The sequence below is a fragment of the Dromiciops gliroides genome, chromosome 5 (assembly GCF_019393635.1).
Source record: "Dromiciops gliroides isolate mDroGli1 chromosome 5, mDroGli1.pri, whole genome shotgun sequence".
NCBI classification, from domain to species: Eukaryota; Metazoa; Chordata; class Mammalia; order Microbiotheria; family Microbiotheriidae; genus Dromiciops; species Dromiciops gliroides.
The window spans coordinates 194,331,698-194,348,031 of record NC_057865.1 but is presented as its reverse complement, the minus strand read 5'-3'; the positions used below and the strand labels follow the sequence as shown (position 1 = coordinate 194,348,031).

General features: G+C 40.4%; 1 protein-coding gene across 1 annotated transcript in view; it reads right to left on the bottom strand.

Annotated features, from left to right (window-relative positions):
* HEBP1 (heme binding protein 1) overlaps positions 1-15,340 on the bottom strand; it is a 39,989-nt gene extending 24,649 nt beyond the window's left edge. Inside the window, exons 1-2 of the mRNA XM_043968970.1 lie at positions 15,123-15,340; positions 51-189 (exon numbers count right to left, since the gene is read on the bottom strand). Of these exons, the coding sequence (XP_043824905.1) occupies positions 51-189; positions 15,123-15,200 (217 nt within the window). The 5' untranslated portion in view covers positions 15,201-15,340. The remainder of the gene's footprint in view (positions 1-50; positions 190-15,122) is intronic.
* Positions 15,341-16,334: the final 994 nt, after the last annotated feature.

Below are 16,334 nucleotides of genomic sequence, written 5' to 3'. Positions count from 1 at the left end.
ATGGGCAGAAGAAAGCACAGGAAATCTGGGACTTAAAATGTGCCACTTACCTTTGTCATTAGAGCCTCCAACATACTTCAAAACTTTTGGCATTGCTTCCTTTAAGGCTTCATCAAAAGGCTTATCTATCACTTCCACAGTAGCAAACTTGCCACCTTCACAGGCCCTTTCTTCATAGGTAAGCTCTTCCTAGGGAGACAAAGCACTTCATAAGTAATAGTAAGCCTCAAACTGTGATCTAGCTGGACAAAATAAGGTTCCAGTTATATGAGACACAAACCTGTTTAGGGCAGTGACAGATAGAATGAGAAAAACTTCAGTGAGAAGCCCCATGGGGATAACTGAAGAGTTATCAATTGCTGGCAAATGCCTCTGAGGCCTTACAATGGGAATAACAAGTAATCTATAAATTCAAACTCTTCTCCATTTTTAGCAGAAGGCCATCTGATTTAAGAGTAACTGATATACTTTTATATTCTTTTTTTTTTTTTTGGTGAGGCAATTGGGGTTAAGTGACTTGCCTAGGGTCACACAGCTAATGAGTATCAAGTGTCTGAGGCCGGATTTTAGGACCTCCTGAATCCAGGGCTGGCACTCTATCCACTGTGCCACCTAGCTGCCCCAGCAATTGATATACTTTTGATCATCACAGAAAGAGTATGGCCTAGTGGATAGAGCATTGGTGGCCTTGGAACCAGGATGACCAGTGTTCAAGTCCTGTCTCTGATACAGACTGGCTATGTGACTCTGAGAAAGTCATGTAACTTCTTGGGTGCCCTAAGCTAGGGGTCTACACAGTGGCTTGCTAGCCAAATCTGGCACCTGCTTGGTTTTTGTATGGCCTATAAGCTAAAAATGATTTTTACATTTTAAATGTCTAAATAGGTTTTTCCCATTTTTCAATAAAGTTTTATTGGAACATAGCCATGCTAATCCATATATGTATTATCTGTGGCTGTGTGCTACAAAGGCAGAATTGAATACTGTGAAAGAGACCACACATTACATTCTCATGCTTGGTACATAACAAATTATATGATGCAGTTATAACTCAACCACATTCTAAGTGCCATCACTCTACTGTATTACTGTACTGTAACATTTTAAAATTTATTTATATTACTACTACATACCCATTGAGCTAAAATAAGAAAGGAAGGAAAAACAGTTTTATTATGATTTTCTGAGCCCAAGGCTGAGATATAAATTTTACTGAATGAGAAGCAACCACTATTACCAAACACTGAATGTTTTGGGAAATTCAAACTTGACAATGTTTCTTAATGAATTTAACCAAAAAGTATAAAGCAAAACAGTGTTTAGATATGGGTTTATGTAATGGTAAGATCAATTTAATAACTAATGTTGTTTAAATCAGGTAATGTCAAGCTGCTGTATACGCTTCTTGTGCTGTGAAAAGTTAAAGCAAGAAGAAGGATCTTCATTCCCACACATATTTCCAAAGGATAGATTTTCCAAACCCAACCTACAGTTCCAACAGCACTATTTGTATCTTGATGCATGTAGAAAAATTTCCATATCTTAAAATCTATTTAACTTGTACATTTGAGGAATTTCTACCTAACCTTCAATTAGAAATTATTCTGTAGGGGCAGCTAGGTGGCGCAATGGATAAAGCACGGGCCCTGGAGTCAGGAGGACCTGAGTTCAAATCCGAATTCAGACACTTAATACTTACTCGCTGTGTGACCCTGGGCAAGTCACTTAACCCCAATTGCCTCACCAAAAAAAAAAAAAGAAATTATTCTGTAACATAGTGATATGCTAAGAGAAGAATCTAATAGAATTCTATAAGTGCCTTTTGAGCAATGAATGAAAAATTAAAACTATATGCAGGTGGACTGATATTAGGAAAAAACATTTTCAAAAATGAATTTGTAGATCAGGCTTAATGGGTGAACATTTACTATCAATTTTTATAATAATGTTAACTTTGAACCCCAATTAAACAAACTTTTATTACTCTAAAAAGAATTCGGTTTTTTATTATTAGACCTATTTTAACAAAAAAAGGAGTACTCATCATCTTGAGTTTCATCAATAAAAAATTTTGTGTAATTGTTTTTTCTCTTATTATATAAGTACCTACATAATATCTTTGATTTTGTCTCTTGGCCCACAAAACCTAAAATATTTACTATCTGATCCTTTAAAAAAAAAAGTTTTGGGGCAGCTAGGTGGTGCAGTGGATAAAACACTGGCCCTGGATTCAGGAGGACCTGAGTTCAAATTTGACCTCAGACAGTTGACACTAGCTGTGTGACCCTGGGCAAGTCACTTTACCCTCATTGCCCTGCCCCCCCCCCAAAAAAAGTTTGCTATCTCCTAGACAATTTTCTAACAGAGTGGTGGTTCTCAAACTTTTTGACCTCATGATCCATTTGTATTCTTAAAAATTATTGAGGGGCAGCTAGATGGCACAGTGGATAGAGCACCGGCCCTGGAGTCAGGACTACCTGAGTTCAAATCCGGCCTCAGACATTTAACACTTACTAGCTGTGTGACCCTGGGCAAGTCACTTAACCCCAATTGCCTCACTAAAAAAAAAAAAAAAAATTATTGAGATACCTTCCCCCAAGAAATTTTGTTTATGTGGGTTATGTCTATTGACATTTATTGTGTTACACATTAAAACAAGTTCATATTGTTCTAAAAATAGTTTTGATCTCATGGACCCCTTGGAAGGGTCTTAGGGACCCATTGTGGGTTCTGGATTATACTTTGAGAGCTGCTACTCTAATGCTATGTTTTAGAGAAGTTGTCAACCTGCACCATAGAATGAGTTTCCTCATAGATGTGGTAAAATAATGGAATTTGGCAGACGCCTAGGGGTCGACTTGATTGATTTAGTAGTGTTTGAATTGGTCCCACTTAAGATGATTAGATCTTGAGCCTTCCTGGCCCACCCTGTTAAACCTAGTCTAACTTGGCCAACCCTGAGAAGGAGTGTCCTCAGAGGCTGCGGACTGTGTCATCAACAGAGGACTGGTCTCAGCCACACAACTTTTGTGGGAGGGAGAAAAAAGAAAATGGGACCCCAACAGGAAGTAGCTTTCTCTCTGGCCTTGGAGAAGCTTTTGGAGTAGACTGGAGACTTGCTGCCATAGAAATTACAGATGCCTGGTGGTAAGTTAATAAAATCCAGCTCTTTGAATTAGCTGAGCTGGGGGGCAGCTAGGTGGCACAGTGGATAAAGCACTGGACCTGGAATTAGGAGGACCTGAGTTCAAATCCAGCCTCAGACACTTGACACTTACTAGCTGTGTGACCCTGGGCAAGTCACTTAACCCTCATTGCCCTGCAAAAAAATAAAATAAATAAATTAGCTGAGCTGAAAGTGAGTTTGGGTTTTGAGACAGCATTTGTTAGAGTCAGGGAAATTATCCATTTTTCTTTTTCTCTATTCCCTTGTCCTTGACTTTATTAATTTCACCTTGGCTGTGTATTGTATTCCCATTAATAAAGCCTGATTCATTTGTGGAAAAGAGGCTGTTGATCCCCGTTCTTATTGGCCTAGGAGAAATAACTAAAAAAGGCAGTTCAAAGGGGAAGAAACTTTGGACCTAGAGGTCCCTCATTATTTTCTTGTGACTTTTTTTTTTTGATGAGGCAATTGGGGTTATGTGACTTGCCCAGGGTCACACAGCTAGTAAGTGTCAAGGGTCTGAGGCCAGATTTGAACTCAGGTTCTCCTGAATCCAGGGCTGCCACTCTATCCACTGTGCCACCTAGCTGCCCCCCTCATTATTTTCTGAACCCCAATATTATGGCAAGCCACCCAATTAACTCTCCCCAAATTAAATCACAAGTCTGATTCTTATCACTTATCTTTGATCATGCCATTCACTGGGGCTGGGATACCCTCCCCATCGTACTCCACCTACCAAATGCTACCATTCTTCAGCTTCTAGCACATTTTGCTTCCTCTGTGTAGCTTTCCAAACCACAGCCACCTTTCCCTTTTTTTGAACTCATATCTGTTGTTCAAACTACAAATGTTGCAGTCATATACTCCTTTGTAACATTCCTCATATTATTGCCTTGTATTGCTATTTAACTTTGCACGTGTCTAAGCTGCAACAATTACTTTTGTTTTTGTTTTTAGTGAGGCAATTGGGGTTAAGTGACTTGCCCAGGGTTACACAGCTAGTAAGTGTTAAGTGTCTGAGGCCAAATTTGAACTCAGGTACTCCTGACTCCAGGGCCGGTGCTCTATCCACTGCGCTATCTAGCTGCCCCAACAATTACTTTTTAACAGTAACTTTCACTCCTTTAAGAAATTTCTATGGTGTAGAGAGAGTGGAATGTAGTTAGAGCCAGCAGATCTGGGTTTGAATCACAACTCTTTTACTTATTATCTGTGTTTACTTGAGGGAAATCACTTAAACTCTCTGGATCTCGGTTTTCTAATCTTTAAAGAGAAGGAAGTTGTGGTAATAATGATAATGTTCATCATCATAATAGAATGTATAATCATAACAACAATAGCAATAATAGCATTCCTATAGCACCTATGAACTAGATGCTGAATTTCCTGAGAAAGAAAGAAAATATCCTGGAGGTGGGCAATTAACTACCACAAGGATGATGAAGATGGTGGTGGTGATATCTAGCATTTCTATAGTGCCTATTATATGTTTAGGCCCTATGCTAAGCACTTTAAAAATACTATCTCATTTGGGCCTCACAACAATCCTGGGAGATAGATGCTGTTATTATCCTTATTTTATGGTTAAGGAAATTGAGGCAAATAGCTCAAGTTAACTCAGGTCTTCCTGATTCTAGGTCCAGTGCTAGGTCCATTGTACCACCCACCTGCATCATCTAGCCATACTAAATGATCTCTAAGTCCTTTCTAATTCTTAAACCTATGAAATAAAATCTTACATTTCTTTAAATACTCCAGAACCAGTCCAAGATGTTATTTATAAAAAACACTCAAAAAAAGAACCATGCTAGTTTCTTCAGAGATAATCCTTCACCTAGAGAAACTCCAGACTGAGCTTTCTCTACTAGATCTAGCTATGTGGCCAGACATGTCGAAGTGCTAGCTATGAAATCCTGGGGAATCTGATGCCTCTGAAGACTTGCTGGAGAAGGCAGTTGGGGCTTTACAAATGTTTTCATGGACTGCTATAAGGGACTGTTTTTGAGACTGTACACACAATCCCAGCCAATACAATATGTCCATTTTGGGGCAGCTAGGTGATGCAGTTGATAGAGTACAGGGCCTGGAGTCAGGAAGACTCATCTTCCTAAGTTCAAATTTGGCCTTCAGACACTTACTAGCTGTGTGATCCTGGACAAGTCACTAAACCCATTTGCCCCAGTTTCCTCATCTGTAAAATGAGCTGGAGAAGAAAATGGCAAACCACTTCAGTATCTTTGCCAAGAAAATGCCAAATGGGGTCATGAAGAGTCAGACATGACTGAAAGACAACTGAACAACAACAGGCATCTGAATATGACTCAGGAAACAAACAAACAAAAAAATCAGAATCTGTCTTGGCATGCAGATGTAATACTTAAAAAATGGTTTTTTTTGTCTCATGGAAATTCCACCCGGAAAATGACAAGAATGCATGGTTTTCAGTCTGTATAGGAAAGCACTCAATTCTCAATGGTGGTGCTTTGCTTCTCATTCATGCTGGTCATCACTAATAATTGTGTCTGACTCTTAGAACTACAAGATCAGGGGTAGCTAGGTGGCTCAGTGGATAAAGCATCAGTCCTGGATTCAGGAGGACCTGAGTTCAAATATGGCCTCAGACACTTGACACTTACTAGCTGTGTGACCCCTCATTGCCTGAGAGAGAGAGAGAGAGAGAGAGAGAGAGAGAGAGAGAGAGAGAGAGAGAATGAAGGACAAATAACAATAACAGAAGAAGAGTATGGACAAATGTGGACCCAGCAAAGAGAGCCAAGTCTCTAGGGAGAACTCTGTTTTTAGTACAAAAGAGGCAGATCTCCGACACATTTACAGACAAATCATATTACAAAGTAAATATAACACCAATGGAACTCATTTTGCCAAGATAGTGGTGGTAGGTAAAAATCTGAAATAAGGCCAAGAAGGATTAAATCAGTTAATAGATGATGCATTTGATGATTCCCCCCATCAAGGAATGAGTTAAAGAGTGTCACTGCATTTCTGGCCATCATTTCCAGTATTGGTTGTACCTTTTCTAATATCTCCCCATCCTCCACAAATTGACAGGAAAATTCGAATACTCCTTGATTGCCATTGCCACTCCTAAAATCTCCTTCTACTGCCATTACTTGGTGACCTCTCCTCTTTTGAGATTCAATCTATCTAAATTTGTCAACCAATCCAGATCCTTGTGGTTGTTATCTACTGACCACCAGCACAGGCTTTCTCCTTTGTCACTGAGCTCAATGTCTGGCTCACAGTTTTTCTCTCTCCCTTACTTCCTGTCCTGAAATCAACACATCTTGATATTCCTCCCACTTTCTCAATCTATTCATCTCCCACGACTTATTTCTCCATTCTACCTCAGCTAAATATAGGGATGGTCTTACCCATAAGTAATCCATTTCTGTGGTCAAGAACTCTGAGCTTCCTTTATCTAATGATTATCTATATTATAATAGTCTATATTCCTTCTTATGATTTACTCCTCCTAAGTCTATTCTTCATCCTCACCATGCCATTGCCAACAGCATTTGTTCCAGATCTTCTCTTATAAGCATCCAATCCCTCTACTCTCCCCTCATAATTTATGAAGAAAATCAGTCATTTACCACTAACTCCTTTTTCCCTCCTCATCTCACAACCCATTGACTTCACCTCTCACTATATCCTTCTTTATTCCATTCTCTATAGAAGAGGTGGATCTATTTCTCACCAGAGCTATGTTTACATGTACCTTTGATCCTATCTTTCCTCCATCCTCTCCAGAAAACCACCACTGATTATATTCTCCCCCTCTTTCTAATTTCAATCTGTCCCTAATTGCTCCTTTCCTATTGCCTATAAACAAGAACAAATCTTTCCTACACATAAAAAAACCCCAAAACCCCAAACCCTCACTAGATCTTACCATCTTCACTTCCTCTTATTTTGTGCCTCTCCTCTCTTTCTAAGTGAAACTCCTTTCAGAAAGCCATTGAAATTCATGCCTCCACTTTCTCCCACTTTCTCCTTAACCCTCTGAAATCTGGCTTCTAACCTCAGCTGAAACTGGTCTCTCCAAAGTCATTAATGTTCTCTAGATTGCTAAATCTAATCTTTTTTCTAAATCCTCATGTTTAAACTGCTCTCCCCAAAGTCATTAATGATTTCTTAATTGCTAAATCTAATCTCTTTTCTAAATCCCCATCTTTCTTGACCTCTTTCTAACATTTGACCCTGTTGATCACCCTCATTCTCTCTCTCAGGGTTTTATGACACTGCTTTCACTCTCTCTTGGTTTTCTTCTAAACTATCTGATCACTCCTCATTCTCCTTTACTGGATCATCATCCACATAACATGTAATTACTGTGGGACATTCCTCAAGGCTCTGTCCTCTTCTCTTTCTATACTCTCTCAGCTGGTGATCTCATCAGTTTCCTCAGTTTTAATTATCACATCTATTCAGATGACTCACAAATCTCTATGTTTAGTTCTTGTTTCTCTGAGCTCCTGTCCTATACCACAAACTGCCTATCAAAAATTTAGACATTAAGAGGCAGCTAGGTGGCACAGTGTTTAAAGCACCGGCCCTGAATTCAGGAGGACCTGAGTTCAAATCTGGCCTCAGACACTTGACACTAGCTGTGTGACTCTGTGCAAGTCATTTAATCCTCGTTGCCCTGCAAAAAAAAAAAAACACCAAAAATTTAGACATTTCTAAACGGATGTCCTGAAATGCAACTCAAACTCATAAGTCCAAAGGAGAACTTCTTACCTTCCTGCCCTCCACTCTCCCAAATTGGCCACTCTTGTGAACTTCCTTATAACTGTTGAGAGCATTATCATTCTCCAGGCCCCAGGCTCACAGCCTCAGTGTTACTCTTATTCTCTCACTCTCATTCACTTCATATATATACTCCCAGTTGTCAAATCCATTCATTTCTATCTCCATAACACTTTTCAGATACATTCTCTTCTTTCCTTTCACATAGCTACCCATCTAGTACAGGCTCCCATCCTAGAACAACATTCTGAAAATATTTCCCAGCTCCAATCTATCATCCACACAACAACCAAAGTTATTTTCCAAAAGCTCAGGTGTTACCATGTCAACCTCCTTCTCCCTCCCTCCCCCCAATAAATTCCTATAATTCCCTCCATGATCAAATATAAACTTCTTTATTTGGTGAAGGCTCTTTCCTACCTTTCCAGTCTATTTAGACATTACTCCTTTCTCTACACTCTCTACAATTCAGTACAATTCCTTATACACAGTGCTCCATTTTCCATCTCTCATCTCTATACCTTGAATTAACTATCCCCTATGCTCTCCTACCAGACCTCCATTTCCTGTAATTTCTAATTTTCTTCAAGACTCAGCTTAAGTGTTACCTACTGGGGGAAGCGAGGTGGCGCAGTGGATAGAGCACCGGCCCTGGAGTCAGGAGGACCTGAGTTCAAATCTGAACTCAGAAACTTAACACTTACTAGCTGTGTGACCCTGGGCAAGTCACTTAACCTCAATTGCCCTGCAAAAAAAAAAGTGTTACCTACTATAGGAGGCTTTTCCCAGACTCCTTTTCCCTTCCTTCCTTCCCCCTCCTCACCAGTGTCTTCTCAAAGTTGTTCTTGATTTGCATGTCTCCTTTAAACCTACTTATGTACATGTTGTCTCTCCTATTAGAGTGTAAGCTCTTGAGGGCAGGGGATGTTTTGTTTCTGTCTTTGTATTCCTAGTGTTTAACATGGTTCTTGGCAGATTGAAGATACTTAATAAAGCGGATGACAGAGATCTATTATAGCTGTTTGAGACTGATATGACAAAGGTCAAAGAAACCCTCCTACCTAAACTTGGTGCCTCTGTCACTAAAGAAAGATAGATAAGTCTGATCTTAACAAGTTCTTCTGTCACTGATCCTCTTATTCTCTAACTAATCATTTAGCCTTGTAAATTTAAATAAAATATTAAATTAAAAAAGAAGTTCCTTCTCTACCTTTCATTAGATGTATTCAAGAAATGCTAAATAGAATCATAGAGCTGGTAAAGAACTTAGTAATTAAAAAAAAAACTTAGTAATTATTTAATTGCTTCACCAACAAACATTTATTGTCTAATATGTATCAGGCAGTGTGCTAGATACAAAGACAGAAATGAAAACAGCTCATGTCCTCAAGGAGCTTACATTCTATTGGGCTGTGTGAAAAGAAACACACACACACACACACACACACACACACACACACACACACACACACATATATATAAAAGAAATGAAAGGTAACTTTTTTTTAGGTGGGAAGGATAAAGCATCTGGGGGAAATCAGGACAGACTTCATGGTGTTATTCAAGCTTACTATAGGAAACTAGATATTTTAAGAATCAAGAAGAGAGGGGCAGGGGCAGCTAGATGGCGCAGTGGATAGAGCACCAGCCCTGGAGTCAGGAGTACCTGAGTTCAAATCCGACCTCAGACACTTGACACTTACTAGCTGTGTGATCCTGGGCAAGTCACTTAACCCTCACTGCCCCACAAAAAGAAAGAAAGAAAGAATCAAGAAGAGAACACATTCCAGGCATGGAGGACAGCCTATGCAAGTCAAATTAACTCAAATCAACGATCATTTATTAAGTACACTGTGCTAAGCACTGGGCATACAAAGATTAAAAAAAACCAACAGGCCCTACTCTCAAGGAGCTCACAATCTAAAGGGAGAGATTACAAGGAGATCATAATCTAAAGGGGTGTATATATACACACACATATATACATGTATATAAATACACACACATATATACATACACAAGTATATTCTATATACACATATATTTGATAAATTGACAATAATCTCAAAGGAGAAGCACTAATGTTATGGAGAACTAAGAAAAATGCCTTGTAGAAGGTCAGATTTTAGCTGAAGGAGACCAGGGGACAGAGGTGAGGAGGGAGAGAATTCCAAGCACTGGGGATAGCCAGTGAACAATCCATGTAGTCAGGAGATGAAATATATTGTGTGAGGAAGAACAGGCCAGGTCACTGTCATAGATCATATGGAAAGGGAACATGTCTGAAGACTGAAAAGGTAGGGAGGGGCCAGCTGCAAAATCAACTGTCTTATTTTATAGATGAGTAAACTGAGAAACAGGAAGGTAAAATGACTTTCTGTTTTGGGTGGTAGGATGAGCTCCAAGGTTTCTTCCATATCTCAGATCTTATACTAATAATTATAATAGCTCATATTTGTATGGGCAGTTAGGTGGCATGGTGGATAGAATTCTGGGACTGGAATCAAGAAAACCCAACTTCAAATCTGGCCTCAGACACTTACTAGCTGTGTGACTTTTGTAGGGGCCAAATTGAATATGGGGAGAGTTCCATTATTTTACCACACCTTGAGCAAGTCTCTTAACTCTGCCTCAATTTCCTCATCCATAAAATGAGCTGGAGAAGGAAACAGCAAGCCATTTTAAAAAATCATTTTCTTTTTTTGGGGGGGTGGTGGTGCAATGAGGGTTAACTGACTTGCCCAGGGTCACACAGCTAGTAAGTGTCAAGTGTCTGAGGTCACATTTGAACTCAGGTCTTCCTGAATCCAGGGCCAGTGCTTTATCCACTAAAAATCTTTCTTGAATAACACATACACTCAATTGGGTATAGTAATCTATCTTACCCTACAGGAAAGTAGAAGGGGAAGGGGATAAAGGGGTGGTGGGGATAGAAGGGAGTGCAGATTGGGGGAGGGGGCAGTCAGAAGCAAAACACTTAAAAAAATCTTTAATCTTTGCTAAGAAAGTGCCAAATGGAAAATAAAACTCTAAATAAGAGTGTCAAAAAGAAAATAAAATGCCAAATGGAGTCAAGAAGAGCTGGACACAACTGAATAATAACTGAACAAGAAGAAGACATATCTTGACATCTTATATCAAATAAGACCCTGAAAATCTGTTGAGCTTTTGGGATCATGATTCTGTCATCCAACGTGTTAGATGTCCCTGCCAATTTTGTGAAATTTGCAAATTTGATTAACGTGCCACCTGTGCCTTTATGCAAAGCCATTGATAAAAAATATTAAAAAGCACAAGGCCAAGCACAGATCCCTGGTACATTCTCCTAGGGACCTCCTTCCAAATTGACATTGAATCATGAATTACTCTGGCCAACCAGCTAGTTCCAAATCCATTTAACTGAATCATTGCCTAGTCCAGATCTTTCCATCTTATCTACCAAAAACAAAAAAGACTTTATCAATTGCTTTTCTAAAATCTAGGTTAAGAATATCTGTAGTATTCTCCTGATCTAACCTAGTTTTTAAAAATGGAAATGAGTTTATTTTGATATGACCTATTCTAGAGAGAACCGTATTAGCTCAGGACCTTCACAATATATCCTTTCTAGTTTTTAACTAATCATAGTAGGTATCCTAAAGCCACAGCTAGAAAGGATCTAAGAAGCCATCTGCTCCAATGCCCTCATATTACAATTGAGGAAACTGAGGCAGACAGAGGTTAAGTGACTTGACCAAGTTCATATAGTAGTGTCTGGGATTCAATTTGAACTCATGTCCTCTTGATTCTAGGTCCAGTACTATAGTCACTGTACCACGTAGCTGCCTAAAGAAGTTTATATTTAGCCTAGAGAAGTGATTTGTTTTTTGGGTGGTATATGCCTGTGTGGGTGATATCATTCTTCAAGTATCTGGAAAGCTGTCACAAGAAAGTGGAATGAGATTTTTTTTTTTCCTGCCTTGCTCCAGATGGGAAAACTAAGAGTAATATTTCAGAGACAGATTTCTATATGACAAAACTTCCTAACAATTATAGCTATCTAAAAGTAGAATGAGTTGCCTCAGGAGGCAGAGGGTTCTCCCTCACAGTAGGTCTTTATTCAGAGGTTAGATAAATTGTCAGGAATATTGTAACGGGGATTCTTGGCCAAGTAAATTCCCTGTAAATATCCTGTGCTTCTAAAGTCATTGCTAGTAACTGCAGTGAACTACTAAGTACTAGCTAGTACATTGCTAGGAAGGAGAAATGCCAAGACTCGACTCTTCTGACCTTGGATACAGTGTTCTTGACACTGTACCACACTGCCTATCCAGCTACTCAAGGCCAACATGGGACACTGGGAATAGTCCCTGAATTGCTTAGGGTGAAACAGGTGTCTAGTGATAACGCCAACAGCAACATAAGCTCTTTCACTTATGCCCAGAATCAGTCCTTAACATCTGGCTCTGAGACAGGGGCAGAGAAGGGAGGACTAAGTTAATGACACATTGGGAAAGAAACAGGGATATGCCTATAGGGACGAGCAAAAGGCCTGTTGGTCTCTTGCCTAGCTCCTTTCCAAGGTAGTAGCTCTTCCAGTTTACAAAACTTTCCTCACAACTACTTTTTTTGTTTTGTTTTGTTTTGTGGGGCAATGGGGGTTAAGTGACTTGCCCAGGGTCACACAGCTAGTAAGTGTCAAGTGTCTGAGGCCGGATTTGAACTCAGGTACTCCTGAATCCAGGGCCAGTGCTTTAGCCACTGTGCTATCTAGCCGCCCCCCTCACAACTACTTTTTAAGGCAAGTACTGCTCTTTTTAAAAATCCCTTTTCATAGAGGAAGGTAACTGCAGCTCTGGGACTGGCCCAGTCATTCTCCTAGGAGTTGGGACTCAAACCTCTGTCTGTTGACACTGTCTAGTGCCCTTAGCCACTATAAATAACTACCACTTTTCTATGATGTGATATATGATTTAGGCAGAAAATCACAAGCTTACCCATGTGTGGTTCCTGTATTACTCTAAATAGTGTCCAGAGCTCAGAAATATCTACAAGAGACAACACAGAATGCAAATCTTCATGAGGGGGGAAAAATCTCCACTTCACCCCAAAACAGTTGCTTCCGACTCTGCTGAAATTTTTGGAACTGGAGAGAGATAGAAAAGTTATTGTAACTAGCTCTAAGGCCTTCCATATGCTCAGTTGCCAAAAGGGGGAAGAAGAAGGAAGAGGAAGAGGAGGAGGAAGAAGCAAGAGAAAATAAAATACTGATCCAGATAGAAGAGTAAAGAGATAGGGGTTAGATGGTCAGCTAAGTAATGCTTATTACTAATCATATCTCTGGTGATAGATACTACATCACTGGTACTTAGCTGTGTGACAGTGGAGCCACATTTGTGTTCACTATTAATAAAAAAAATGACCCATGAATACTATTATAATACAGCTTGCATGCAAAAGAACCCTGTCTGACTCTGAGCATTACTAATAAAAGGCTAGTTATATAATCACAAGCTTATTACCCTCTTACTTCTTTCCTTCTGTGGAGAGAGTACCAGGCTGGAGTTAGGAAGACCTGAGTTCAAATCTAATCCCAGACATTTACTAGTTGTGTGACCCTGGGCAATCTCTTTTTGTCTCAGTTTCCTCACCTAATTCTCAGGGCTTGTTGTGAAGCTCAAAAGAGACAATTATTGTAAAGAGATTAGCACAGTGCCTTATACACAGTAAATGTAAAATACTCTCTAATACTATATATGTGTGTGTACATATCTAAATACTATATATGTATATTTCTATATCAGCTATCATTTTTATCATTGTTTATCTTGTTTGTACATGGTTGTTTGAATGTTGCCTCATCCCTCAGGCTATGAGCTCCTGGAGAACAAGGCTTGTGTTTAGCTTTTCCTTGTACCCTCTGACCTAAGCACACCTGGTGCTAGATGAATGTGTATTGACTCACTGGCAGACTTTAAGGAGGCCCACCACAATCTGTTCCAAGCACTGCTCTAGGCTGGGCCATTATTCTCCTTTATGCCTTCTGTTTTCATTTCTGCAGTTGCTCCAGTCCCATCCTGATTTTTCTACACTTGTTCACACAATGACTGAACCGGCTCATTCCAGAACTCCCCGCTGGTCATTCAGTCAGTCAACAAACATTTTTAGCACAATCTAAATGCAAATAAGCTAAAAATCCTTCTTTTCTTTCTGATCCAGTTCCTCCATGAAGTTCCCCCAATTCCTCTAGCTCTTCTTCAAACAGTCCTAAGGTACTTCCTGTCCTCTTTTCTATCACCTTCTACCTTGGATTTTACTTTTTTTTTTTTTTAAGAGGCATTCCCGTGGCTCAGTGGATAAGTCACTTAACCAAGAGTCAGGACAGACCTGAGTTAAATCTTGCCTCAGGCACTTAGTTGGCTGTGTGATCCTGGAAAAGTCACTTGTTTTCTCTATCTTCGTTTGCTCTTTCGTAACATAGAGTTAATAATACCTAGTCGCTTAACCTTTGCCTGGCTCAGTTTCCTCTTCTCTAAAATGGAGTTGATAATTCTTAGCTCTCAGAGTATTTTTGAATGTCAAACGGGATGCAATCTTTAAAGCACTAGGTAATACTAGCTATTGCTTGAATGAGTGTATCTTCCTTAGGAGGTGGTAAGCCCCTTTCGGGTAAGGAGTGCATAACTTTTACCTCTTTGCATATCCAGGTCCTATTTCAACATCCAATAAACAGGAGGTCCCTAATAAAAGTTCGTTGAATTATAATAAAATTGCCCTTTGCCCCCACCCTAAGTCCATCCCTACGGGTTGCACAGCAAGAGAATACAAATGTCACGAGGTTGCATTAATCGAAGTGCTGTAACTTACCAAATTGATCCTCTCCATTTAAATTTAAAATTACATATAAATTAATGTCTTCCCAGTAAAGGCTGTGCCCTTTTCCCTGGATGCAATTTAATTCAGAATCCAAATGGAGGATATTCGGGCACAGACCGAAATACGACCAGAAACTTTTAAGACAATGCTTGGTCTACCCTCTCCCTCTTTCCGGGACCCTCCCTCCGGCACCCTCCAGCCACGGACAGAAACAGATGCCTGCCCAATATTTGGAAATCATTTTCTGCTTTCTTGTTCAACCTCTAGCTTCTGATTGGAGGGAAGTGGAAGCTCTCTTCCCCTTTCCTTAGCAGCCCTGGCCTCCTACCTTCCCCCCCTTGCTCAGGACCTGCCAGGGCCAGGTCTCCACGCTCCCAAACAAGGAGTTCTTTATCATGCCCAACATGACGCCGTTGCGTTGTCTCCGCCACTGCCCGAGCTGCCCCACTGAAGACGCAAGCACAGAGTCGCCCGGTTTCGTGCTCCGATCCTGTCCTCCTGTTCCCTGCCCCCACCGCTCAGTCTCCGCAGGAATCGTGAGGAGCGGGGTGGAGCGATCCAATCAAGTGACGGAGAGGAGGGGCTACTCTAATAAGTTCTGTTCTCGTTGGACCTTGCCACGGTTTTGGGTGCTGGTGGAAGAAGAATAGTTTGGCGAAGGGGAGGGCCTGAACTCCTCTAGGGAGAGAGCCAGAAACTTCCCAGCCCTGGGTCAATGTTCTGCTTTTGGTCTTAGCTTAGAAAGAAATTAGACATTTTCCCCAACTTGGTTTGTAGTAGTCATGGAAACTGTTCCTTCCCTCTGTCAAGCAAAGGAAAGGGAGATAATCGCTTCTTGAATAACTATATTTTTGAACCCAAAGTAATGTCTTTCCCTTTACCCTCAGACCTTCCCCACGTTTTCTTCTGGTACTTGGACTTTATCTAAACAAAATAGTCCTTCGCTCCAAACAATTACCTCTGACTTATCGCCCTGTGTCTCTCCTACCCTTCTTTTTTTTTTACGGGCAATTAGGGTTAAGTGACTTTCCCAGAGTAACACAGCTAGTAAGTGTCAAGTGTCTGAGGCTGGCTTTGAACTGAGGTCCTCCTGAATCCAGGGCCAGTGCTTTAACCACTGCACCACCTAGCTGCCCCTTTCTTCTGTTAACCAAATTCTGAGAAAAAACTGCCCATGCTAGCTGCTCTCCTACTCAGTCCTCAACCCTTTGCAGTCTGGATTCCAACATTATCTGACTGAAACTTTTCCCCAAAGTAACCACTGGTCTCTTGGCCCACAAAACCTATAATATTTACTGTGAGTGTTCCCTGAGGCTCTGTCCTAGGCCCTCTATTCTCCCTCTCTGTGTCTCTGTCTCTCTCTCTGTCTTTCCACATCTCTGTTTCTCTGTCTCTATTTCTCTCTCTCCCTTGCTTTGCCCATCAACCCCTATAAATTTAATTCTCTCTGTGTAGTTTCTCCCTGAGCTTCAAGCCCCCCCCCATTTTCTTATAATACATGCCAACACGTGCAAAACTGAAACCATTATCTTTGCTCCAT